At 42.0% G+C, this 26,394-nt stretch overlaps 1 protein-coding gene across 1 annotated transcript; it reads right to left on the bottom strand.

Moving 5' to 3' along the window:
- Positions 1-659: 659 nt before the first annotated feature.
- LOC117052971 (beta-alanine-activating enzyme-like) lies at positions 660-25,054 on the bottom strand. Its single transcript, XM_033160388.1, has 15 exons — positions 25,029-25,054; positions 24,073-24,324; positions 18,631-18,751; positions 17,459-17,769; positions 14,396-14,588; positions 13,248-13,489; positions 12,492-12,598; positions 11,447-11,619; positions 9,922-10,114; positions 7,993-8,108; positions 6,242-7,004; positions 5,392-5,555; positions 4,643-4,768; positions 3,816-3,947; positions 660-2,118 (listed from the first exon to the last, which is right to left on the bottom strand). The coding sequence occupies exons 2-15, from the start codon at positions 24,300-24,302 to the stop codon at positions 1,729-1,731; spliced, it is 3,261 nt and encodes a 1,086-aa protein (XP_033016279.1). The 5' UTR covers positions 24,303-24,324; positions 25,029-25,054; the 3' UTR covers positions 660-1,728.
- Between the last annotated feature and the right edge of the window lie 1,340 nt (positions 25,055-26,394).

Raw genomic sequence — 26,394 nt, 5'->3', positions numbered from 1 at the left:
TACATATTAGCCAGTTTTGTTATGATGCGTCCCGGTGGGGGCAAGTTGTGAGACTGACCCCCAGGTAGGGACGAAGCATGCATGCCCTCCTGGCTACTCGAGTCCAGGGGCGCACTGATAATATGCGATTGCTCTCCAGCATGAAGAACAACACACACAAGGCATTAAGGCTAAAACCTACTTTATTGCAGATAAAATGCAGAGTATGTCTCTGCGTGCCAGCTCAGATAGTCAGAGCTGAGCATAAAAGCGTAAGCTTTCAGTATACATATTACAGTAATTGTTTACATGGTTTGAATAGATTTTATCTTACCTTTAATGTATGTCTAACTTCAAAAACAAATTCATTTGCAACATGTGCTACATTCAGGTGGTGGCCATCTTTGAATGAAGCATTCTGGGAATAATTTGTTTGGTTGCCAAAACAATTTGATATGTGTACACAAACTTAACATGTAAAAAAATTATTATTTTTTAAAATGTTTTACATTTCCCCCCCTCATTTTCATAGAATGACCCCTCTGCGTGCCAGCTCAGATAGTCAGAGCTGAGCATAAAAGCGTCCAGCATCTCTCGAGCCAGAACCGAAAGTAAAAAGTACAACAGTACAGTACAAACATCACATGTGTGGGAAAGCCGGTAGGACTAGTGGCTTTCCCACAAGATAAAAACAGACACAGTCATGTGAACCTCGCTTTTGCAGTTCGGCTTGTAATAATATCACAACAATATTGGTATAGCAATATATGATAAAAAGTTAAACAGCTCATCCAGTCCTGCAATATTCAGTACTTTGCTATCACGCCATCAGTGTTGGGGTTGATGCTGTTCTCAAATAAAAAGCTCAAGCCATGTTTTTGAAATGCTTTGTATTAGCAAATTCATAATTTCAAATGACTCTTTCTTAAATATTATATGCTGCCTTTTGGGGGGAAGCTGGGGTTTAAATTAATAGATGATTTTGCGCTGAAGGCAAGGTTTTCTATTTTGTACTAGGCCTGGGCAATGTACTGATACATCGCCCAGGGCCAGACCACAATGGCTGCTTCACCTGGCAGTATATTGCGGGTGAAACTGGCGCTGCCGAGTCCCTCTGCCACCAGCAGGCAAGGGAGAAACGAGCTGTGGCTCTGGCCCTCATACTGCTGACAGAGGAACAAGCTACATTGGCATGTAGCTTTGTTCCTCTCTCAGCAGGGAAGTGTAGCAGTGCCCCAACCCCACCTCTGGCTCATGCAAGCCAGAGGTGGGGTTGGGGCTCCATTACACTTGAGGGAGCCCTGCGTACAGAGCCTGTCAGGCAAGTGGGGGGTGAGTGGGCTGCCTCTACCTCCTGGGAAAAAGAGGTAGCTCGCTGGGCTTCCTCAAGTGTAACAGAGCCCCCACCTCACCGAAGCCAGAGGCCTCCCTTAAACTTCTCTGTTCAGGGGCACGTGGCTGCCTGCCCCTCAACAGACATTGGGCTCGCTGAGCAGTGCAAACAAGCTGTATTGTCCCTGCCTGTGAGGCACTGGGGTGAAAGTGCCTCAGCTCGCACAGTGAGAGCTGCAGTAGTCTTACCCCACGCCTCACAGGCTGGGGCCAACGCAGCTTGTTTCAACATCACGGTGTATGGCCAGATCACAGTGCTTGGCTGCTGGTGCATCGTGATGTTGAAAACCTAACACCACCCAGCCCTATTTTGTACAAGCAAAATTAAAAATACGAAAAAGGGAAATTTTAGGCACCTTATTTGGCTTTAGAAACACATAAATCAAAGCAATAAATGTAGTTATTTCTACAGCCTACAATGATAGTTGTTCCCCATACAACAGGAGATGAGAACACTTCTCCTGGAAGCTTCTCTTCACCTTCTACCAAGCCAGTCTTGGCATTCAAGATCCATAGTTTGCCATCTGTGGATGCCACTGCCAGAAGCGTTTCATCTGGTAAGGAATGATGATGGAAAACAAATGGAATTGCATATACAGTTGATGTTGTTTCAAATTTCCACAATAAATTACCTTCTGTACTACAGCAGTAAGTAAAGTTGTCATGGGATCCAAAAAATATATCGCTGGAAAAATCTGAAATACATGGCGATGAAAAAATTGGTCCATCGGTGGAAAATGTCCATATCTGCATGACAATATTGAGAAATTAAACAAGTTATTGAAATTTCTGTTGCTGTCAACAATCAGCCACATGTTTTACTGCTGCCACAAATGAGTGCCTGCCTTTGTACCTCCTCACAAATAAATTTACAAATTATACAATTTGAGGCCTAATCCAGCAGACTCACCTTTTTCATTTCACCCACATGCATTCATTAAGATATTCAGTAGCTGCTGCTTCACTTGAAGCAGCTATCACAGCTCAAGCAGTACACAAAGAGCTTTCATATCACCTCACACATGTTTCCATATATTCAGCTGCAAGTCCTCAACTGAAACCTAAAGTGAAGCAGCTCCAAGTTACATGCATGTGTGAATTAGGGCTTGAAGATGAAGTCACAGAGTCCAACTAGAAAATTCAAAAGTGATCGATACAAGAACTGCAGTTTCCCCCCACTACTAAAATAAAATAAAATAGTAGTAGAGACGACATCTCACAATGCCCAGAGTGCTCTTGAGAGCAAAATCAAGGAAGAACTGCTGTAACCATGGATAACTCACAAAAACTGTGTAGATGCATGTTCCAGATATGACTAAGAGGCAAAATTTCTAGCACAAGTTGGCCTTGGAACCAAGAACTAGGGAATTGACCTTATACTAAATCCTAGGTGGTGAGATGGAAGTGTTGAACTGACTAGAAACAGCAAAGACAGCGCTTGCGACCTCAACATCTATGTAAAGTTCTAAGTTCTAACAGTCCTTGGCTAAAAGAAGTATCAAAATGCACATGTTGAGATAAATTATGCTTATAAATACATATTTAGGTATTAAAATCAAAGATTAAAGCAGAACAGTCTTATGGACTAGAAAGGGACTGAAACGATAATCCAGTTAGGTTATAACTATCAGCTCTAGTAAACTGGTAGAAAGCATTATCAAGTGTGCAATCCTACAGAGATTTACTTGGAAAAAGCCCCACTGAACTCAATGGGACTTGCCTCCAAGTAGACATGTATATGTGACTGGACGGTGGGTTTTGAATAATCACATGGCTTCTGCAAAGGTAAGTCCTGTCTCACTAACCTCCTGGAATTTTTCAGCTCTAATCTGGAAGATAGTGCATACATCAACTTTAAAAAAAAGCATGGAGTAGCTTCCAGCAAGGGCCCCCATCTGATCTCATCTTTCCAAGGCTTCCATCCTCAGACAGGAGCCCACTTGAGAAGACCTTTGGAGATGCATATCAGGCAGGCTATCAGCTAGCCTGCATTGTGCTTTCAAGGGCATTCCAATGCTCCCCACTGCATCAAGTTCTTCCTGATAGAAATGCTACTGGGCTCCACTGCCTGAAAGAGGAATTTGTCTGAGCCTGCTGCAATGATGGTGGTAACCTGCACTAGCTGTGGCTGTATGGAAGTAACCGGTGGACCACATTTGGCTTGTGGGCCAAAACTTCCCAATCCTTAGTAATGTGATGCACTCTGGTGCAAAAATGACATGAAGGCAATAGCAGACATGTCTGGCCCCTGTGTGAAACAGGATCCTAGACTAGATAGACCTTCTCTCTGCTCCAGTGTGACTCTTCTTACTTCTTAACTTGTGAAAAACAGATTTACATAACACAAGCTCCATTGGGCCAGTATGGATGTTAAAAGGAGTGAATTGAGTTAATTCTAATCCAAGTTTTGAAAACAAGAAAAGATAATAAAGACAGGTGCTTACCTTTTCTCCAAAGTGGCTAAAGCAATATAAATTTCCATCCACACATCCTACACATACACAGTCCTTGTTGCAATGTGGTGATGAGAAGATGGGTTTTCCGCAAAAGCTCTTCCAGATTGTGTCCCCCGTAATCTGAAAATGCATGCATGAAATGTATGGTTTTAGGGCATCCCAGGGCTTCAGCTAATGGGAAAATGAAGTAGCTGGCCAAAGACATAGATATATCTGATACTAGGAAAATGAGAGAACATTCTTCCTTTAGTATCTGAATAGCCACTCCTACAATGAAGATACTTCATTACTTCTAATTCCAATCCATTTGGAATTTGTGATTAACAGTATGAGGCATCAGCGACAAATGCAGTAACAAGTGAACTAGCACAGATCTCCATGTTTCCCCACTTCAGAGGCCCGAAGGTACATATTCTGCCATAAAATGGGAAGAACGTACAGCTGAAACAAGGCAATGCCATCAATAAAGTTAAGCAATTAGGGATGGTCCTCCTGTACTAGAGATATATGTTGCTGAAGAAACTGGCCATAGTTAAACTTGTCACCACCTTACAAATCACATAACTATACAAGAAGGGAAATGGTTCTGAACTAAGCCAATGGAATTAAAGAAAAAAGTAGCATTTTGATTCCCAAACAAGTTCTGTTTGTGATGGTGTTTCTTGTGGTGAGTGTATGCTAACAGCATGCGTTATTTCTCTCATCTCACTGTCTCCCAAGCTGCTGTTGCATCTACTATTACCTCTCCCCACCCTGAGTTCTTAATTCTCCATTTGTATTATTTCTGGACCATAAACCACAATCAAGTTACATACTGGATTTACAGCTAGCAGCAGCCCTCCAAGTGTAGCAATATACAGGTGATGTGGTAACAGATTTAGGTGAGGAGAGGAAAATACAGCTCCAGCTTCACTGTGTAATTTCCAGGCACACTCTTTCCTCTGTCAGCATAACAGAAAGACAAATGCAAGTTAATGATTCCATTGCTCAACTAAATGTTAAAGTGCAATACACGGTTTCAAAATTCTGCAAATTGGTACAGTGTTAGCATGTGTTCCACCGTGGATGAATCTTTGTGCTTAATTGGGATGTTACTTATACCCAAAGTTGCACCCAGTTCATTATTACTATTCAGGACAAAATATGGGGTTCTACCTCATAAACGGCATTAGATACATTCAGCAGCAGTAGGCAGGTAAATGCTAACTGTTCAGCTAAAAAGGGGTGGTGTTGCATGCCATACAGATTCTGTTGGGTGGTAACAATTATGGAAATAGTGGTGTGGTAAGAACTTTAAATGGCTAAGGTGTTAGGGTTGTAAGCACCAAATAAGCCGACCACATTTAAAGCAGGTCTAACAACTGGGATTTTAAAAAGCCCATAACAGCTGACGGTTTGTAGCTTTCAGTTTCTTACGGAGCTTGAGCTACAATTTACTAACTTGAGTTCTAAATTACCTAGAAGCTCCACTAAAATCAAAGGGACCTGCTTTGTGCTATATAGGTATCAGATATAAGAGGCATTTTCATTATTTCTTATTGGCCTAACATTCATGACTACTTACATAAATATCTAAAGCGTATACATGATGGTCATGAGATCCAATGAATACTATCCCTGTGGAAGGATCCACAGCTGGAGAACTTTTCACAGCATCCTCAGTTGCAAATGTCCAGTGTGTTTCCCCATCACTCCTTCTGAGGACATACACCAACCCATTATAACATCCTGCAAATAATCACAGCCACAGAAAGCAGATGTATTTAGATAGGCACTGAATTATTTAATTGTCCACGAAAATACTGAATTTTTGAAGTCCTCACATGCTTATCATTCATTCAAATACAGGAAGTCCATTCATAACATCTGTGGCATTCTTTATAAACTGGTCTCCATTGATGGGCACTGCTTTTCACATGCTGAGAAAACTACCAGCCCATGGTACACCCCACATTTATTTATTAGAATAAAAAAAGAACAAAATCGGCTACTGAACTATGAAGCGGTCTTACAAAATCACTAGTTAAGTTTTGATTAGAAGAGCAGTGGCTAAACTCTTTTGGCCCATGGACCTTATTCACTCTTGGCCAATGATGGGTGTAGTCAAAAGTGGGTATAGCCACACCACCGCCTTGTACACAAATATACAGGACACCTGACCTGAATCTGTTTGTAATTCCCCCCTCCCCACTGATCAAATGATCAATCAGGTGGCTGAGCAATGAGGTTCCTCCCCCTCAAAACCTCCTCCAGCACCCTGTCTTTTCTTGTTTTGTTTCTGCCACTGCCAACTAGGCTAAGGCCTTGAGGGAGAAAAGGAACAAAATTGCTTGGAGCAGGTAAGACCTGCAGGCTGAGGGTTAGCCACCCCTCGCTTAGAATGCCAAAGAGAAAAGCGATAGTTAAATACGTACCAACAACAAGGAAGTTTCCACACCTAGATATGCAGGCGGAAGACTCAATGCGATCTGCAAGGTTTCTCTCCCACTTGATTTTTCCTGAATATAGGTCAATTGCTTGAATCCTGTGAGAATGCGATCCAATATACACAAAGGCAGATAATTTTTCGGTGACAACTAGTGGAGATGCATCCACACATTTGCCCAGGTCTGACTTCCATCTGAGATGCAACATTAACTTTTCAGCCATTTGCCCAAGATTCTCATGTACAGGAGTGTTTAGTATAGAATCGCCTTCTGCCATATTTGCACTGCTGACAATTGTTTCATCCTGCACGCTCGGCAAAACTTCACTCTCTCCTGCTTGCTCTGTATTACTGTAGTTCTTCAATGGGTCATCCATAGACAACAACCGGTTTCCTCGGGTCACGGCAGTAAATCCAACAAGATTTGATTCAACTATTGGGGATGTTTCAGGTTTTAGCTCCACATACTTTTTACTGGGCTCCTCTCTGCTGCTTTCACTCAGCTTTCTTGTTACAGCATTGTTACAGCTTAATTTCAGGTTTTCGCTTGGGAAAACTGTTTTTAAGGTATGTCTGTAGACCTCTTCGATGGATCTACTGAGAATAATTTCCAGGAGGCCAGGGACAGTCTTGCCTACCATATGTTCAATTTCATCCTGGAGCTGTAATGCTTTTAAGGAATCCCCGCCACTCTGCAAAAACTGTGACTCTTTTAAAATGCTTGCGGATTCATCTGGGAAATTCAGAACAGCCTAGGGGGTGAAAGGAAGAAGCAAAACATGTAATGCACACACATTTGACTTTGATAATGCCTCTTTGCTTGCCTTGATGGAGCGGTGTGGTTGTGTGCATAGAAAACTTTGGCTTTTGCACAGCTGAAAGGCAGCATTTTGTACCAATGGTTCTGCCCACTTCTACTTCTGTTTTGTTCAGTACTGGCACATGGCCCCTGAAAGGTTGCCCATGTAGGAATGAAGTCCTTTTTTAAAATAAAAGTGTTTATACTGCCTTTTATATACTGCAATATTAAGGTGGTCTACAACAATAAAGCATAAAACAATATAAAGAGTACAAAACAATAATCAAAGTAGCTGCCCAGTCAAACTAAAGTTGATTATCCAATTAAGTTCTGCCCATTAATTTCAGTATGAATAACATAACCCGAAATCTTGGCTCACTCCAGATTTTTTTCTACAAAATAGGGCAAAACTTGTTGGGACAAAAGGAAAAGGAAGCAATTGTTATTGCCCTTTTTCTCTTACAATGAAATAAGGAGACCCTTTCTCTGTGCTCACTTTATGCCAACCTGGGTCTGACGTTTTAACTTAGCCAGGGGCATCTGCTGGAAAAGAACAATATAATCAAACAGTGTGTGCACATCATAAGAAACATAGGGTAAAAATTATGTTCATCTGTATGCAACTCCAGCTCATAAAAATTAGAACCTAAATATATTAGGAAGCACTACATATGAAAGTTTTGATAGATTAGATGGCAGCAAGCCAATCTGTTTGCTACAGTTGTTTACCAACATTTAAGCCTTCCACTAGGGTGAGTAGGGGAGAGGGATAATGGTTTCCATATAATTATTGCAAAGCTGTAGCAAAACACCAAATTAATGTAGGGATTTATACTATATGCTGCACATGACAAAAAATATTTAGACTATATTCATCTCCCTCATTCCTAACATGTATGAAAACTCAATTGCTATGATACAGATGTGGCTTAAAACACTACCTTCCATGAATGCTGCAATCTCTCCCACAATTCATTCTCGTTCAGCTTACTGTCACTCCTTCTAGAGTTCAAATGGTTGCTGTAAATCCTGCTCAGCTCAGACACATCTATTTTGCCTTTGTACAAAAGAAAAGGTTTTTTAAAAAATTATTTGAAAGGTAAGGATTTCAATATATTTGCTAAGGCTCAAAGTTTCATTAGGTACAAATTGGCATGCACATCTATTTTACTATAACACAGACCTCAAGGATGATGTACGCATTATGTTACCTACATTAGCAATCGTGTTGTGTGTATTTTAAAAATAAAATATCAGAAGCAATGCGTGGAGAATGAAAGTCACTGGAAACACAGCATTGCTGGAGGTTTAAGTCTTCCAACCCCAGTTATAATCGTGGTAAACAAACTGTCAACTCTCACCTCCCAGTATGGCAAAAAGCATTAGGGGAAAAACCTCACATTAATGTCCATGGTTTCTTTCCTAATGCAATTCATGCTGGAAGAGTGGGGTGGTGGTGATGATGGGGAGGCTGCAGGAGATGTGTATGTAGGGGGAGCTTGGGAGGTGTGCATAGACGACCACCCATCACAATTCAAGCTAGCTCTAGTGAAGCTTTACATATGGCTTGTCCTGCACCCTGTGTGGCAAACCAGTTCTGAGTGTTTCAAAGCTGTTTCTTGTATGTCTGTTGCTCCAAGAAAAAGGAAAATTAAAAGCTCTGAGAATGGCTCTGTTTTTGATGAGATTCACTAATGACCGTTCCCCACATCAAACGGGGTGCGCATTTTGCGTGGTTGTGCGCAGCCACCTGGATCCCAGAGCAGCTCCTGGTAGTGCGGGCTGGCTTCACCTTCCCGGGCTGGATACCTGGGGTCTCCGCTTACCCAATCCGGCCTGGGGGAGGTGTTGCCAGGGGGATTGGCCAGGTAAGGGGAGGGAACACAGACCCACACAATAGGAGGTGTTACATACCTGGGAAGCACCACTCAGGCTCCAGAGCTTCTCCCACCCTCCACTCCCTCAATTAACCTTTTTCATTTTTACAGGTCAACCTCTTCTCCACAGGTACACAGGAGCTGCTATGTCAAGGCCGCTGTTGAAGGGCCGAAAAGGAATTTCCCTGCATTGGCAGGTTTCGCCTTTCCCGTAGCAATACGTCACTACTTTAGCGGTTGCAGGCCTTGGGCGGAATCCTTTAGTCATCTTCATAAAAGGTGGAGGCGTGGGGCGGTGACCCCAGGCCCCCATTGCGGCGTCGATACCAGGGTTCCCATTAAAGGGGTCTTGGGGGGAGGCATTGGCTATATGCCCAGAGATTGTCATTGCCCTCCCCCTCCAGCGGCGGGGAACAGGGGGGCGGGCTATCTGCTTGAACATATGTTCTCCAGAGCTAGCCCAATCCCCTCACATGCTGGATAACCCTGAAGTTACCCAGGTTCCCAGCTGGGGAGCTGGGAAGGATAAACGCCCAATGCCTGAGCCAAGGTCTCCCTACATCTGAATCTTAATAAAGTTGTTGCCTAATTTTAATCCCATAGCACGTTGTCTTGTGTCGTTATTCCGCTCAGGGGCTGCCTGGGGTTTGGGGGACTCCGCCTGACCGCCCAAAGAATTTGACATATTTGTCTTCCACACAACAATTGAATACAACATATACGTATACTGCTTGCAAAGTTACACTGCAATTATAAGACAGACTCCCCAAGGAGACTTGACAAGTGAGATTTCTATGTAATCGTTGCTGTCATGTTTAGACTTTTTGTGGGGGGGGGTCAGACTTTCAAAACTTGGTATGCGTGGATGTTTGCACTGCATCAGTCCTGCATGCATTTTTTAATAATATACTTTCAATTGGAGCTGATTTTTAAAATGGAAGAGTGCTTAATATAAATTATTAAGGACATTTATTTAAACATAATTTATCTTACCATGTGAAGTGAATGGTAAAGTGTCAATCAGCAAAACGTCATCTGGGACTGCATGGCTAGGAAGACATTCCTGGAATTTCTTTAAAATGTCTCTTTTTTTTAAATTGCCTTTGGGCACAACGAACAGAATTAATTTTTCCTTTTGATACCATATCAAAGCACATGATTCCGCTTGACAGTAGCCTTCTGCAATCTGCAAAATAAATTAATTGCTCTGGCTTACTCCAGCAACAATTACAGAAAACTACAACTACAAGCAACATATAATGGAAGTAAATCAGATGCCTCTATTTTCCTCAACTCTTTCTTCGTTTTATAATTCAAATCAAATTTAGTGACCATAAAAATTATTGCACTGAAGAACAAGCAGAATATGTAATTTGAAAAGCTTGGTGGGTGTTATTGCACTGCTGGACCTAGACAATGAGAGATGCATAAGCACTTTTTATTGAACTTCTATTCGTGTAGGAGTCTATAAATATTCCACTTACACAGAATGCTTGAAAGGTAGCTATTTATCAGCTACAGAGAAAGGCAGGGGAGGTGGAGAGAGAACAACGCTGGCAATGAATACAAATATTTTAATCATGAGATAGTCATATCATAAATTCCTATCACATGATGTGAATGGAAAGTAAATAAATACTGTTGGCTGTGAGTATTGTTTGAATTTTCTAGTATGACTGAGATAACTATCTTTGGGGGGGGGGGGTCCTAGGCCACTATTAACCAGAGAGAATAATTTTAGAGCTTCAAAATGCATCTTCTATTGGGCAATTTCTGTAGAACAATATTCTACACCATGAAAAGAAGTTATTGAATCAATAGCAATCAAATAAGAGTTACTGAATACTCAATACTATTTCAGAAAAGTACAAATACGGATCTACAAAAAAATAGAGAGGGATGAGTAGAGAAGACAAAAACAGCCTTCCCACTAGTAATACAAGAAGCACACGGCTTAAGCAGAAGGTCTTCAGTTGGGTATCTATGAAGCCAGCTACAAGGTCATGTACCACTTTCTGAAAGCAGACTGCTTGCTCCTCTACAATGCCATGGCTATCAGAGGGTTTGTGTCTGTATGTTACTCTCTGTTATCAACATTCAAAGGCAAAATAAAAGTAGTATGCATGTGCAGCCCTCCTTCCCTCCCAGAGTTGGTATGGGAATGGGGGTCTAGATTTTTTAAAGGCAGGATTTTCTTGAATATCTTGGGGGACCCTTTTGTTTAGCGAGAATCCTTCCAATCAAGTCTCTTGCCCCGTTTTCCTGTCCAGTGTGTCCACATGAATTACGAATTGGGGAAAGATCATCAAAAGGAACTAATCCCCAGGAAACCTGTCACATGATTCCATCTTGTACAATAATCTTGCTGCTCTAGTTGCCTATTTCAGACAGTCTCCAAGGGTAGCCCTATGTAGAGTTCGTTGCAGTACTCCAGACTTGAGATCGACAGGACAAAGATAATGACCAGGCTCTCTCAGTCTACCTAAGAACTTTGATAGTTAGTTATTTATTACATTACCTGCTGTACATATTCAATACTGAGGCGCATGCCATAACGTTTAATTTGATTGTCCTTCCGTCCCAAGAAAAACATTTCGGTATCCTTTACTCTTACAAAGTCTCCAGTTGCTCTCATTGTGCCCTTAGGTAGTGTTACTTCATCATCAAGAAAGCAGACACGTTCCTCACCTCCTGTTCAAAAAAAGATTATGCAGACCAAAGTGGTCCACAAGCAGACATCAAGAGCCAGAAAGATGGCTAAATAGCAGATAACAAAAAAACAACAGATATGCCATCCAGCTGGGGGAAGGCACATTTTTTTAAAAAAAATCATATACTAAAAATCTGAAACATTTACACTAGGTGACTAGAATGGATACAAAAAGCAACATCCTGCCTGATTTTTTAAAATTTGGCTGATGCTGTCTTTAAAAACTTGTCTTAGGATAATGACAACCAAAAATACCAAATTTTAATTTGGATGTGCCAGTATGTAATGCCCAGCTAACAAGAACAGGAGATAACATGCTATTTCAGACAAAAAACTATTTTTAAAACAAATGCCGATCTGCTTCAAAGCACCACTATCTATGTTAATCACAGGCTTCAAGTCACCAGTAAATAAAATCTAAAAGCAGTTAATAATAAAATAAAAGCCCTGCTGGATCAGAGGAAAAGTCCACCTAGTCCAGCATCTTGTTTATAGTGCTGGTCAACCAAATGCCTCCAAGAAGTCAGAAACATTTTTACAGGAGAGTGCTGTTTATGGCTTCCCATAGACAACTGGTAATCTTTGCCATGGTGAAAATAAAATGCTGGTTTAGATGTGCCTCTGGTTTGATCGAGCAGGGTACAGCGCATGATGGGAACAGCGCATCACGGCAACAGCCTGCTCACTCCTCTCCAGCATACTGTCCTCGAACCTGGAGGCTCAAAGTAGCTATCATGACCAGCAACTGTTGATAGATTTGTCTAATCCTTTTAAAGGACCATTTAAGCCCATGGCTTTCACCACATCTTCAGGTAGTAAACTCTATAATTAAAAATATTAAATAGAAAATCACCTATGAACACTTGACCTTCGCCTTCTAGAATGGCAGAACCATTAGCATCTTTGACTTCAACTATTGTTCCAGACAGTGGGGTTCCCAGTGGTACAATGGAATCAAATCTAAAACCAAGGAGAAAAAAGGGGAAAGTAATGTAAGTGTAGGAGACAGGGAGAGTAGTTCTTAAAAATAACATCGAAAGTGAAGAATCCAGGAGTACTCCCAAACTAAATACTTGGCCCTCTTGGAGGAATGCAACTCTGCCCCGGACCACCAGAGTTGCGTATTTCCCAACCCACGACACTTGTCTGGTTCAATTTTCAACTTATTCCTTGTCATGTACCCAAATCTAGCCCCCAAACATCTGTTCAGATTTTCCATTGCCTCCTTGGGATTAGAAGATGGAAAAGTGTTGCAAAACTGTGTCTCATCTTCATGTTGATGACATCTCAGCCCAAACATCATGTAGATGTTAGAAAGCATCTCTGGAAAAAGAAATACCCCAACAACCATTACTGACAGATGCTTCAGCTCATGTGAATTATTTCTTAAGATTAAAGATGCAACACAAGTACTACTCAAAACGTGACTGCTTCTTTAAGGTCATTTTATCCAAATGTTAAGGGCCTGCCTTTGAAAATTCTCTCTCATATCAAACACCCACAGAAATCCACTAAGATGATTCTATCTACAGAGGATTTGTACTACTTTATCATTTATTCATCAACCAAAGTGTGCAGGCAGGCAGCAAAACAGAATGACATTTCCTACCGGTGATCAGAACTAAAAACCTCCTCGGGAACCTTGTAGCATGTGGCCCAGCAGGAAACTTCTGTAATACCATAGATATTAAACATGTGTGTTTTGTTTCCCTTTCCTCTCCAGCTTCTTAGCTCATCCAGTCCAGGAAATGCTTCTCCACCGAGAGCTAAGATTCGCAGCGATGTATCAGCAGACAACACTGTTGATTTAATGCACTGAACTCCAAATCTGCGCAGAAGTGTGGGTGTAGCCTACGCATTATAGAAAATAGGTTTTCAGATAACTATCTGCCATCCACCAAAATCTATTTCTGTTACTTGTACTACCATATACAGCAGAAACAGGCAACTAGAAGCCCTGTGGATAGAATTCAGACTGCAACAGACCACTAGCTAGACTTATACTAGGACCGCTCTGTACCACCAACTGAAACGTGAGAGTGGCAGCACTTTAACTTCCTATGCACTCTGTACTGCTTGGAAACTATTAATGTTGGATGAAAGGAGAAATCAGCAGAATCAGTTGTGTGGCTACTGAGCACCCATTATTACTGGTTCTGCTAGTCAAGGACAATGGTTATACAGACTAGGTTCTCAGGATTTGGACACCTGGACACTGTCTCATGATGCTCACAGTGAGTGATGGGGCTTTAATTCACTGCTGGAAGACAAGCTGTGGCTAAGCGGCCTCTTTTCTCTCTGAGGCAACCCTAAGCAGGAACTCTGCAAACAACAATTACTCAGTTACTGTTCTTTGAGTCAATGTCCAAATTTTAAGAAGCTGTAAACACAGTTGGCATATATCCTAAGTACACATATAGCTCAAATCCAAAATATTTACTTGGAAGCAACATGCTGATTATTTTTACTCATTTGTGTGAGGAATAACCTTAATAAAAGCAGGTCAACTGAGCCTAAAGCTCACATGGAACATTGACAGAAGCTACACTTGGAAAAACGAACACAGCACACACACCCCATCCTTTTATTAATGATCCTTAACATGTCAGTCTCATTTTTCACAGTTGCTGCACAATTTCATTGAGAGATTTTAAAATGCACAGAAGACAAATGACTGTACTGATTGATCATCACTGTATTCCAGAGTTCTGCAGAAGCAGCATTCAGAGCAAACAGTTAGCACGTCTCATATCTTACCTGTAATACAGACACTCTGTGGCGCTGAAAAAGAGCCTCAGACAACTCCTGTGGCATCATTTTAATCAGGTTAGGGACTATAAGCAGGGAAGCCCCACTTGCCAGTGAAATGAACAGCTCAATTACAGATGGATCAAATGTCAGGGAAGAGGCCATAAACACCGTATCATCTGGTGTAACCTTAAATAAATCTCTAAAGAAAAAGGATACACAAATACCTCTTCAACCATTGCATGCATTTTGGAATCCAAAACTAGCAATTTCACAGATAGACCCCCCACATATCTAACAATCGAGATGTACAGAATCATGCAAGCATCAAACAGGCCAATGACACCCCCTCCCACCAGTATAAGAGGGCATTACAAGTTGAAAATGCTCTACTGCCCCCTACCCACTTTCATTTCCCCCACCTGGAATATTCAATTATTCTGTGGGTCCAGTTTTCTCTCTCCATTTAGGTCTTCTTGTTCTCGAGCTCTGACAGGATATATATTTGTTTAAAATCTGTCAAGCTTGAATAATTATTTTCTATAACCTAGAATGTTTCTTAGGCTTCTTTAAAAAAAAAAAAAACCACTCAACATGAAACTGGAAGGTTTGCAATTGATTTTACTTTAATTGCAGGAAAATCCCAAAGCACAATAAAATGATGTAAAATTAAACAAACCCAGCACAGAATGAGGTTAATTTAAAACGGGCATGGTGGGTGACTGTAATCAAATTCTTCCTGTCCCACCAATAGCTTGTCTCCTTGTAGTTACTCCCCACCCAAGCTTTTTCCCTTAGTCATAATCACATCTGTTATCAGAGCACTCATTTGGGGGAAAGTGTTTGGGGAGAGGGGCGGTGGGCAGGTAAAGCAAATCTGTGGCCATGGGGAGTGTTCTGTATATAATCCTCACCCTGCAGCAACCCCCCAGCTCAGCCCACTTTCTATGTGATTGTGGCAGATCCTGAAATGCTGTTATCACAAAAGGCAGGGCACAATCGACTACTGTAGGGTACAATCCAGCCAAAGCCGAGCACTTTCAAATTCCATGTATCTGAATGGGAGAAAAATAAATGAAACCTAAAAGCACCTAACATTGCTGCATTACATCCAAAATGTTCTTAATGGTCCAAAATGAAAACCAGATCAAGCAGATAAGGAAGAAAAATAATGAGTACCATGTTAGGAAATAAACTGAAATGAAGAAAATAATACAAAAACTAAAGTGTTTCTTCAAGGCTGCCTGTGCTTTTTGCTTCTTTTTTAGAACTCAAAATGGCTTAATTCACCCATAAGAAACATATGGTTTATTATTTCTGTTATGAAAGCAGTGCATCCGAGCAATCAACTGGAATTATAACAAAGCTCTTGAAAAACAGAAATTCTGTTGGTGAGGGGAAAGTTTTAAAGACAATTGGAAACATCTTTAAAAGATAGGTTGTGATTAATATGAAAGCAACATGCCAAGATTATCTATCTTCAAAAACAATAGATATTTACTTCTTACTCTGCAAATTGCAGATGCAGTTAAATAACTAGCTGAAATACTGTACCAAAAAAATTTCCCAGTTTTCCAGGGGATGTTTCACCCATCCATCACTTGGTTTTGTTTTGTTTTTTTACACTTGATTACTGCCAACTAACTTCTTTCAAAAGCACAGCACTAGAGGTGATGGAATTCTGCTTGTAGTATTAAATCTTGGTGGGATAAAGTGATGAATATTGTATGAACCAGCCCCAAAAGACACCAGTCTAGGATGTATCTGCATTGCTTGAGTGATACACCTGTATTATTTGGGATCTTCAGTTGTCTCTTCCCCCCAACACACCTGCTGATTAAGGAAGTAAAAAACACAGGCCCACAAAAAGAACAAGGAATCTTCCTAATAATTTCTGCACAATTCATTTTTTTAAAAAGAGGTCCATATTCGTGTGGGAGCTCATATTTCATTTATTACCAATTCCTCTAACAGCCTTGTCAAGCTGAAGAGGACTGGGAAATCAACCAACAGCAGACACAGGGTTCTCCTGGGAAAATTTGTACTCAAATGAGACATCAGCTCTGAAACTCAACATTTGTTGCAAGGTGTATGAAGTTGCAACAGTTTTACTCTTGCAATGTTCAAGCATATCATACCATCACAAATAAATCAATGGCTGAGGTTTGCACATAACACTTAACTATGGTTTGGTGCTATGTAGATGAGTTTCAATGAGCCTGATCAGGCTCATCCACTCCCACCTCCCCCTGTGCAATAAGGAGGAGGAGGAGGTGGAGGTCTTCTACAGTATATTGTTTCACTTTTAAAGAATCTTGGCATATGAACCAAGGATTTTTACTAATGGCTACTGAAAAAAACCCATTTCATTATCAGTGGTTTGAAGCTTACTTGCTTAACAATTAACTATTGCTTGTTTTAAACTAAATCCCTGGTTAATACTTGCTAAGCAGAGATTCTTTGATAACAAAATTAAGTTCTCTCCTTGCTGTGAGAGATGAGGGTGGAATGAATCCAACAGGTCATTAGAATTCATGGAGGGTCTTCCACATAAACTGCGGTTTAGTCTAAGTGTGAACTGAGCCATTAAGTTTTTAAAGATGTACATTTTGACATCTGTCACATACTGCAATCCTGTAGCCGATTTCCTGACAGTAAGACCCACTGAACTCAGTGGCACTTTCTATTCAGTATGCATATATAGGTATACTGTATGTCCAAAATATGCCAAACTTTCACCACCCTAACAATGTTAAATATTAATTACAATCATACTATCAGAGCACAAACTACCACCAAACTCATTTATTTTAAAAAACCTAGTTTTAAATGAAGTCAGGCAAAAAACATGGTGTTGTTCTGATACAAGTTCTGAATTATGAATATTTACTACAAGCAAAATTTGGTGACAGCTATGGCAGAAAGTCATTGGTATTCTGACTTTGATCCCATGAAAAGGAAGACAGGCTATAAATGAAAGCAAATAAATAAATAACCTGGCCCCTAGCTATTCACCTTTATTTTTAAAAGTCTATGAAATGGGTTGGGTTTTTTTTTAAAAAAAGCACTTACCGAAGATGAAGAATATTTGGCAGTATACATTTATGAGGTACCCTGACAATTTTAGGGATTCCTGTTGTTCCAGATGTATGTAAAACATATGCTATGGAGCGTTGCTGTCTGACATCCAGCAGGTCTTTGAATGGTCTTGTCTCAAGCTGGTCCAAGGCTAGCGCCTCTAAGCCACTTGTCACTGCATAAGTTTCATTGTTATTGTTTAAATGTTCAATATTACTGCCCTTCCTCTGGAAAAGAATCAAACCAACTTTTGGTATTTCAAAGGAATTATGGCAGAACAAATGCCCATGTGCTACTGTGAATTTCTGAAAGAGAGAAATAATGGTTTTAATTGAATAATACTTGTGTGCACATACTGTTGTTCTTTTCTCTATAGTGTACTCCTATGACAAATAAAAACCTTTCTAAAGTAATGAGAAATTTGGGGTACCTAATCTGACTTCAAAGGAATGAGACATTTTAACCCTAAGGGTGCATCCTTAGAACTACACCACAACAAGTAGACAAACCGGAGTTTACAAACTGCCTATTATTTACTACAACCCAGTGAGTTCAATGGAATTTACTTCCAGGTATACTAGTTTAATAAGGTTTTGAATTTTGTTGATTCTTTCCATCCTCAAGAGACAAATTTCCATTTACTAAACAGATGTACAAATTACTGTGTATGTATTACGCAAAGTTTACATATAAAAATGAAGGTGACTGGGTTTTAAAACTAAGCAAATAAGCATTCAACTGCAATAAGAACCTAAAAGCCTTGTGGGATCATACCAAAGACCCAATTAGGCCAGAATTCTGTTCTCACAGTGCCCAACCAAGTGCCTATGGGAAGCGCATGAGAAGGAACTGAGCATAACTGCAGTCTTCCCACTTGTACAAAGAGTTCTCCCAGAAACTGGTGTAAAGAGGCATGCTACCAACAACACACTGTATACTAAGACTAGTAGTCACTGATAGTCTTAGCCTCTTTGCAAGTCATCCAAGTTGATGCCATCAGTATCCCATGGATTCTTACTTAGGAGTACATCCCACTGAACTCAGCAGGAAATTTCTAATAAAACATGCAATATTAAGCAGTATGTTTGATGAATGAAAGGTGAGGTGTAATTCCAAATCTCATTTTAATATCCCAATTAAAATATGTTGAAAGCTATTGCACTTACATCAACTCTGTCTTTCTCCACAAGGACATATTGGAAGTTACACTTTTTCATAAAATATGCAGACAAGTTTGGAGGGACATCTGGATCGATAGGGGAATAGGCAGCAGGCACTTGGAGAATTCTAGCAAAACAAAATACTTAATTTAGCAAGCATTCTAAATTCTAGCAAACGCTGTAGCAAAAATTCTCAGGAACCCAAATGGATAAATCTACATATTCACAGGTTTACTTTAAAAGTAGTCTTTTTGCTAGATGTTATGGCATTCGGAGTTTACTAACATAATGAAACAATTATTTTTAGGGCCAACTGCATGTGATGCCAAATGCATTACTAATTACCGTACATCAGATGTATTTGTTTTAAAAATTGCACAAACACAACATTTTTATCTGGAGAGCACGGCGAGCCAAAGTTTTGCCCTTACTTCCATAAGTGATCTCTCCCCCCCCATGCTGCATTTAGCAGGGGGGGGGATCTCCCAAAGACACCAAACCAAAACTTCCCCTCACCATGTATCACGGGCCAAATAAAAATCCCCTCCTGCACTATCAAATAACCAAGAAACTCTGACATAATTAGTAGCATGCATTTATTCATGTCTAGTTTGACCTTCAGGAACTGTTCCATGTGTTAGATTTCCCCCTGAACAGACATAACCTTTGTGAATAGGATGTGCACATCTTTGCATAGGAAATGCACATCTTTGCATAGGCTTTAGTTTATTGTACAGGCAACAACTGACTGATGTGTACCCAATTGGTGCGCGATTGCACACAGCACTGAACACAGAAGTTACCCTAAAATATCACTAAAAGGGCAGAACAGGAGTAGGGTGGAATGCTTTGCATGGGTTCCACCAACATGTGCGGGGACCCGGAATGTAACCACTGCCCCAAAGGAGTAAGGAAATCTACTTGGAAATTTCCACAGATCTTTTCTGTCAGGCAAAGTGAAAATGAATGACATACATCATAAATGACAAGTGTCTAAGATTTTTGCAATTGACCTAAAGACAGAAATAAAGCCGTTATCAATAAATAACTCAATGGGTGCATGCATTTGGAGGAGAAAGTGTGGAGGAGACTCATAAATGCCAAACACATTATAATTCTATTTTCATTTGTTGTGAGATTAGCATGCGAACTGCATGAATCGCTTACCTAGTAACAAGACATCAACTAGGTATATAAATATAACCTATCATTATTTTAGCCATCTCTTATATACCCATGTTTCAAAATAGAATTTCCCCAAAACCCTACTCAATGATTTATTTTTTAAAACGCTAGCGTCAACTGCTGACAAATGAAAAATGAACTAATCATCCTAGCATCTTACGTTTAACATTCCATGCTTCAAATCCAGAAGTGAACATTACTACCTGCCAATCAATATTGATATCAATATCAACCTGATATCTGGTGGAAGAGGAGAGTGTGCGCTGGATTCAATTTACCGTATTTTTCGCTCCATAGGACGCACCGGACCATAGGGCACACCTCATTTTTAGAGGAGGAAACAAGAAAAAAAATATTTTTCTGGTTTTCTTCCTCTAAAAGCCCTGGTTTTGTTGTTGTTGTTGTTGTTGTTTTTTGAGGATCAGCTAAAAGTTTTGCAGCTGTTTTTGCAAAGGCAAAAGGCCTTTTTTTAAGGATCAGCTAAAGGTTTTGCAGCTTTTTTGCCAAGGGGAAAGCCCTGGGTTTTTTTTTTAGGATCAGCTAAAGGTTTTGCAGCTGTTTTTGCAAAGGCAAAAGGCCTTTTTTAAGGATCAGCTAAAGGTTTTGCAGCTTTTTTGCAAAAGGGAAAGCCCTGTTTTGTTTTTGGTTTTTTTTGAGGATCAGCTAAAGGTTTTGCAGCTTTTTTTGCAAAGGGAAAAGCCCTGGGTTTTTTTTTTTAGGATCAGATAAAGGTTTTGCAGCTTTTTTTGCAAAGGGGGGAAAGCAAAGCTCCTTTTGCAAAGGGGGAAAAGCAAAGAGGAAAAGCCCCATTTTTATGGGGTTTAACTCACATTTCTGAAAAAATCTTAAGGAAAGGGAGCCATTTCTACTGTTTGTAGACAGATAATCTAATCAGCCAGTCACATGTCCTGGGGAAAAAAACAACCTCCCTCTGCAGCACATTCAACAAAGGAGGGCGGGGCTGAAAGGGAGCCGGGACTCTTATCTCTCTCCCGATCTCTTGCTGATCAGCTGCTGAGCAGGGTCCTTTCAACACTCCCTTTTTTCTTTGTAAAATAAAAAGCACAATCTGTTTTTGGCCCCTGGGCAATTCAGCTCCAGGGACCACCATTCGCTCCATAAGACGCACAGGTATTTCCCCTTACGTTTTAGGAGGAAAAAAGTGCGTCTTATGGAGCGAAAAATACGGTATTTTCCCTCCATCTCTAATCAAGTGTTATGAGCTGTACTTTTGGTTCCAAAGACAGTGAGGGGAACTGTGCATTCAACCCCAAAAGCTGGATTCAGCCTGGAAATGTACATGCAAAACCAGTGTACTTGCAATAAATTGTGTAGCACACACACCAACCTGACAAGGGATGTGCACGTCACTATCTGCTTACACACCCATCCACCCCACGCCTAGATGCATTGGAGCAAACTGCAACTTTTTCTTTCACTTAAAAAAATTGAGAACAAGTTACTTAAGACAATTCTCCAAAGGAATTACCGTATTTTTCGCTCCATAGGACGCTTCGGACCATAGGGCGCACCAATTTTTAAAGGGGAAAAACCAGGGGAAAATATTTTTTCCTGGTTTTCCTCCTCTAAAAGGCTGGGAGGGGGAGCGAAGGAGGCAGCAGCGGTGGAGGGACTGGGAGAGGAACATGCTACGGGCCTCCCCTGCCTCTCCCACCCTGCCGACACCAGCGAAAGTGGGGCAGAGAAAGGGGAAGCCCAGTAGCGATGCTGTAGGGCTTCCTGTCCTCCCACCCCACTTTCGCTGGTGTTGGGGAGGTTTAAAGGTTTAAAGACAGCTGGGGAGAAGGGGTGAACGCTCAGCCCTTCTCCCCCGCTGCCTTTAAAAAAAGCGGGGATGAGCCTCTCTGAAGGGGCGCCACGCACCCATTCAGAGGGCTCATCCCCGCTTGCTTTGAAGGGAGCTGGGGATGAGGGGTGAATGCTCACCCCTTCTCCCCGGCTCCCTTTAAAAAAAGCGGGGATGAGCCGCTCTGAAGGGGCACCATGCACCCCTTCAAAAAGGCTCATCCCCATTTTTTTTAAAGGGAGCAGGGGAGAAGGGGTGAGCGTTCACCCCTCGTCCCCAGCTCCCTTCAAAGCAAGTGGGATGAGCACAGTGTGTGGGGTGGTGGAGAAAGCAGCTGCTTTCCCCACCACCCAGCTCCCCGCGCCGATGCAGAAAGCCTGCTTTTTGGATCGGCGCGGGGTGCTGGGTGGTGGAGGAAGCAGCTGGGATCCCGGCTGCTTTCCCCACCGCCCACCTCCCCGCGCCGATGCAGAAAGCCTGCTTTTTGGATCGGCGCGGGGTGCTGGGTGGTGGAGGAAGCAGCTGGGATCCCGGCTGCTTTCTCCACCACCCAGCGCCCCGCGTCGATCCAAAAAGCCTGGTTTCGGGCGCTGGGTGGTGGAGGAAGCAGCTGGGATCCCGGCTGCTTTCCCCACCGCCCACCTCCCCGCGCCGATGCAGAAAGCCTGCTTTTTGGATCGGCGCAGGGTGCTGGGTGGTGGAGGAAGCAGCTGGGATCCCGGCTGCTTTCTCCACCACCCAGCGCCCCGCGTCGATCCAAAAAGCCTGGTTTCGGGCGCTGGGTGGTGGAGGAAGCAGCTGGGATCCCGGCTGCTTTCCCCACCGCCCACCTCCCCGCGCCGATGCAGAAAGCCTGCTTTTTGGATCGGCGCAGGGTGCTGGGTGGTGGAGGAAGCAGCTGGGATCCCGGCTGCTTTCTCCACCACCCAGCGCCCCGCACCGATCCAAAAAGCCTGGTTTCGGGCGCTGGGTGGTGGAGGAAGCAGCTGGGATCCCGGCTGCTTTCCCCACCGCCCAGCTCCCCGCGCCGATGCAGAAAGCCTGCTTTTTGGATCGGCGCGGGGTGCTGGGTGGTGGAGGAAGCAGCTGGGATCCCGGCTGCTTTCTCCACCGCCCAGCTCCCCGCGCCGATGCAGAAAGCCTGCTTTTTGGATCGGCGCGGGGTGCTGGGTGGTGGAGGAAGCAGCTGGGATCCCGGCTGCTTTCTCCACCACCCAGCGCCCCGCGTCGATCCACAAATCCTGATTTTGGGCACTGGGTGGTGGAGGAAGCAGCTGGGATCCCGGCTGCTTTCCCCACCGCCCAGCTCGCCGCGCCGATGCAGCACCCAGTGCCCGAAATCAGGGTGGGGGGAGGCCGCAGGGAGCGAAGCCTTCGCTCCATAAGACGCAGCAACATTTTCCCTTCCTTTTTAGGAGGGAAAAAGTGCGTCTTATGGAGCGAAAAATACGGTAATACCTAAAGGTACTATTGTCCTGATTTACATAAAAAGTTGGTTGCACCCAACTAAGTCATACTCTGAGTTAATCCACTGAAACCAACAGATTTAAATTAGTCATGACTTAAATCCATTGGTCTAAATGGATCTACTCTGAGCATCACTTAATCCAATACAACTCATTATCTACAATTGCTTCAATTTCACACTTTTATAAATGATTATGCATGGATACCAATAATACCGAGGCTCTGATCTTGTGTTTTGTGGGCAGCTTCACTCATATGATCCAGCAAGCTAATATTGAAACCAAGAAATTTCAAATGCTGTAGGGGAGGTAACTATTCATAAAGGGGGGTGGGGTACAGAATTCTACTATATGTCCAAGGCTTTGGGTGCATCCTTTTGGATCCTGTGCCACCAAATTAATAGCAGTTTTAGGTGAGCAAAGCTACCTGAAGTAACAAAAACCCAGTATTTTTAAAGACAAATGGGTTTGGTTCATCAGTGTGCTCATCACTCCATCTAATGGCTTAAATTACTGAACAAAACAAATCTTAAACTGGTGTGGTGATTTGGTTCAAGTGAAATCCCATACGCACTTTTCTATGAATTCAATGGGACATTCTTCTGAGTAAGCATTTATAGGATTTCTAGAGGGGCAACTGTGTTAATTTCTTGATGAAAAAAACAAGTAAGTGTCATATAGCACCTTAAAGACTAACAAATTATAAGTGAAAACAAAATAAAACAATAAAAAAATCCTTCCAGTAGCACCTTAGAGACCAACTAATTTGTTCTTATAAGTGAAGTATACAAGATTTTATCCTGGGCACCAGCCCACTGCACATTCACATTTAAACCATAGTTTATCCTGGGCACCAGCCCACTGTAATGCAAACAGACAATTGTTTTAAAACTAAGCTGGCTTAATGTGGTGACTGTAACATATTCTATATACAGTATAGCATATATAACATTCTGTACTCATGCTATTAACAATGTATAGAAATAATACCCTATAATCCAAGAAGGCAGGTTTATTCCTGGGTAGCAGTAGAGGCCTATTTCAAATCGTTTGGTGAAATTACAATGTTTCTTCAGGAAATCGCTAAGTTCTGTGGCTAGGTTAATAACTGTTTTGTAAGTGTAGATAACTGGAACCTTATTGGTGCATTCATCAAAGCATACTGCTCTTCTCTCAGGATATAAACTGGCTGCAGTCTGAACAATCTCCTGAAGAGTCATTGCAAATATTTATACTGCACACCTGTAAAAGAGAAAATAATTAAATATTTTTAAATTTAAAAAACCTTTGTAAAACACAGCATACTCTCAATATATATTTGAAAGAATGTGGAGACATGTTTGTTTCACAAAATATACTTAATATCCATTTATCAATTCTGATGATTATCCCAATTCCACTTCCAACATTTGTCATTCTGAATGAACAGTTGAGATGCTTTAAATATTATCTATTCTTCCAAATAAGGAGACAACATGAAAGATATATCGTAATTTTAAAAGAGAGAAATAAGCATTTTCACAAATGAATATACAAATATTTCTCCTAGGGTATTATAAATGAAACCCTAAACTAATATCATCTTCAACCTATTCCGACCTGGGACACATTTTTAATCCAACAAAGGGATACCCATGTAAATTAACAACAAATTCAGTCAAGGAGGAGCTGTGGGTAAAAGACTCAACGCTCTATGTGTGGCTACCAGAAGTTTCACCCACAGCAAAATGATTTCACCTGGATACTCGTTTGGAGACAGCTGGTCCAGTCCTATCATGTCAGTGTTAGGGAAAGTTTTACAGCCCGAAGATGCAGTTCCTCTTGGTAAATTCTTCAAAGGGGTGTGTGTATACGGCAACAGTGGGCATGACCATCTCACAGGCGGTGCTGTGGTCTAAACCACAGAGCCTAGAAGCACATCAAAGTGCAAATAGATAAATACGTACAGCTCTGGCGGGAAGGTAAACTGAATTTCCGTGCGCTGCTCTGGTTCACCAGAAGCGGTTTAGTCATGCTGGCCACATGATCTGGAAGCTGTATGCTGGCTCCTTCAGCCAATAATCAAGATGCGACTGGACCTAACAGTCAGGGGTCCCTTTACCTTTACGAAACTGCAACTGTCAAAAAAAACAGGAAAACATGTAACCACCAGACATTTTAGCAGCCGTACTTCTGAAGATTGTGGCTTCTGCCTCTCACATACTATATACCGTTTAAAAAAGAGAAACAAAACATGGGAGATAGCTCAGTAGTAGCATGAGACTCTTACTCCTAGGGCCATGGGTTCGAGTTCCGCGTTGCAGAGGGTTGGTTTAGAAATATAAATGACCCTCGTGGCCCCTTCGAACTCCGCAATTCTATGATTATAAAGCACATCCACTTCCTTGTCAAGAAGGCAGAGAGGGGAGCTTCACAACTTGGACTAACAGGAGGCTCCCTCTTCCCTCTTACTTACAGCGAAACGGCAGCGTTCAGAAAACGAAAGTGCCGCCTTCACTACCACCTGCTTAATACAAGGTGGCAGCCGCAGAGTGAACGCTAAGCCGTCGGGGAACCGTTTATTATGTAGCCTGTAACACGGCTTGGCCGGCCCTCGATTTGCTCTTTCGTTCCTATGGCAACCGCGCGAGATAAGGGGCCCGAGCGAGCGCGAGCGCGACCACCCACCTGCTTCATCTTCTTTCCAGCCCCGCCCTTGCAATCGCTCTAAATGAGAAGCGCTACTCGCGAAAGGGAACTACTTTGCCCCGCCCCGGACTTAACAGGCCCTGCTGCGTTTGGTCGATTTTTCCTGATGGGGCTGTTTCTGTCCTCGAAGCCGGAACGGTAATTCTTCTGCAGCGTGGCGTCTCGGGATTGGTTGATTAACAGAGTCAGGTAGTAAACCCCGTGGAATTCAGTGGAGCTCATGTCTTAGTAGGCATATTTAGGAGTGTAGTTACGTTTCTTGTGGAGCGCAATCCTATACATGTCTGCTCAGTTAAGCCTCACTGAAATTAAGTAAGTGTATTGCAAAGTTGCAAAGCCTCACTGAAATTAAGTAAGTGTATTGCAAAGATGGTTGAGATGGTTGGACAGTGTTCTCGAAGCTACTAACATGAGTCTGACCAAACTGCGAGAGGCAGTGAAGGATAGGTGTGCCTGGCGTGCTCTGGTCCATGGGGTCACGAAGAGTCGGACACGACTGAACGACTGAACAACAATTGCAAAGTGAATTCTACATCCGACAGGAATATTTGTCAGACATAAAATTTGGAGGTGTATAATTTTCTGGACATGATGAAACAATGCTGAGGGAAGTATGTGTTAATG

The sequence above is a fragment of the Lacerta agilis genome, chromosome 9 (genome assembly GCF_009819535.1).
Source record: "Lacerta agilis isolate rLacAgi1 chromosome 9, rLacAgi1.pri, whole genome shotgun sequence".
NCBI lineage: Eukaryota > Metazoa > Chordata > Lepidosauria > Squamata > Lacertidae > Lacerta > Lacerta agilis.
Note: the sequence above shows the minus strand (reverse complement) of the source record. Positions and strands in the feature narration are given on the sequence as shown.